Genomic DNA, 1,660 nt, shown 5'->3' with positions numbered 1-1,660 from the left:
CAACCACATTTGCGCCCTCCTTAACTCCGGCCCCGCCGCGCGCCGCCGTCCCGATCACCAACCCAGCGCTTTACCAAGCTTAGCTTAGCCGACGTGACAGCCGATCCAGACCACACGCAACTCCGTTAAACTGAGCTATACCACGTACGTACACGCTCGAGTACGAGCCGAATTTAGCCGGTTCACGCCAAGATCATGTGCGAGTTCGTTTGACGTAGCTACGCTCGCTGGCTGGCTGCCTGGCCGGTAATGTCGGCGTTGCCAGCCATGGTTGATGCTGGCTCCCGATCTCGGTCGGCAATGCGACGTTGTCACGGCCACGGACCCATGGGCCATGGCGTACACGGCGACGTGCAAGGCACGCGACATCCGATCAGATCAGATCACTGCTACTAGCTACTAGTAGAGTGGTAGTACACGTTTGGTTGAGCCATCATTCATCACCGGCCACAGCCACCACCCCTGGCTTAGCTTAACTAGCGACGTACACTCTCTGCTTCTCCTCCAGTTCTTCCTCCACCATGAGCAGCTTCGCCTACCGGAAGCTCAAGAAGCTCCCGCCTCCACCCCCAAGCACGACCGACCAGGAGGATGCGCACTACGCCGTGGCCGCCGCGCAGGACCACTACTACCGCCACGCGGCCGCCGCGATCGTCGCCAGCAGGAGGACGTGGCGCAGCCGCCGGTCTTCCACGGGAGGCGGGCCGCGGCGGCGCGGCAGGCCGCTCAGGATCTCGAGCCTGGCGCGTGCGCTGCGGCGAAGGGCGGCCGCGGTGGGCGGCAGGGTGCGGGCGTCGGTGGCCCGGGTGGTGACAAGGCTCAAGGAGGGCGGGCCCTGCGTGGCCGACCTCTTCGCCGGCAACTACATGTTCCTGCAGGTCACGCCGTCGATGGCCGCGCCCGCCACGGCCGGGGTCGGCAAGGGGGGCTTCCTGCCATACTACCTTGCCGTCAAGGGCAAGGCGGCCGGCGCCGGCGCCGTGCATGGCTTGATCCGCGCCTAGCTCTGCTTGTACAGTATACGAGTTGTTTGCTCTGTTGCTGTCTTGTGCATGATGTAATTTGGCAGGTGGTTTGTTTGTGTAATTCTGAGGTTTGGATCAAACCTGCTGTCCAAAATATTGTGTAATTTGTAGAGGGAAACGAGTTATCTTCAACAATCTAGATACCAAGGAAACTTTGGATACTCTTGGGTGGAGAGGGTGTCAAGTGTCAACAAATCAGTGCTCTTAAATTACATATTTAGGAGTACCATCACATCACAGAAGTGGCGGTGTCCCCCTTTCAGCGTCGATCATCAGTAATCGACAACGACCAGTGATCACTTGCTGGACCGCTGGAGTAGCTAGATTGATGGAGAATGATTAGTCATGGCTCTGGCTAATCAGTTCCTCTAGATTGATGGTGGCAGGTGAGAGTGAGACTGTGAGACGCGTCTCCATAAAATTCTCTTAAGCGGACTGGACAAAATTGTTGTTGACACAAAGAAAAACTGGGCTCAGGCCCAGTTATTGCCAAACTTGTGTAGGCCCGATCGCTCGTTTACGCTATGTTAGTTTTGAATGAATGACTGATGCTGAGATCTGAGTAACAGTTCACATTGACTTGCTATGCACAGTGTTACTCCCTCCGTTTCACCTTTTATAGATTTCAATATGAA

The 1,660-nt window shown here is 56.6% G+C and overlaps 1 protein-coding gene across 1 annotated transcript; it reads left to right on the top strand.

Moving 5' to 3' along the window:
- The first annotated feature begins 208 nt into the window (after nt 1–208).
- LOC123440883 lies at nt 209–1,186 on the top strand. Its single transcript, XM_045117423.1, has one exon. It carries the CDS (start codon nt 522–524, stop codon nt 1,002–1,004), a length of 483 nt encoding a protein of 160 aa, XP_044973358.1. The 5' UTR covers nt 209–521; the 3' UTR covers nt 1,005–1,186.
- Nucleotides 1,187–1,660: the final 474 nt, after the last annotated feature.

The sequence above is a fragment of the Hordeum vulgare genome, chromosome 3H (genome assembly GCF_904849725.1).
Source record: "Hordeum vulgare subsp. vulgare chromosome 3H, MorexV3_pseudomolecules_assembly, whole genome shotgun sequence".
In the NCBI taxonomy this organism is placed as follows: Eukaryota; Viridiplantae; Streptophyta; class Magnoliopsida; order Poales; family Poaceae; genus Hordeum; species Hordeum vulgare.
Note: the sequence above shows the minus strand (reverse complement) of the source record. Positions and strands in the feature narration are given on the sequence as shown.

Bases quoted from the DNA above. Each gene is read 5' to 3' on its own strand.
- LOC123440883 (XM_045117423.1), top strand. From the start codon at position 522: ATGAGCAGCTTCGCCTACCGGAAGCTCAAGAAGCTCCCGCCTCCACCC.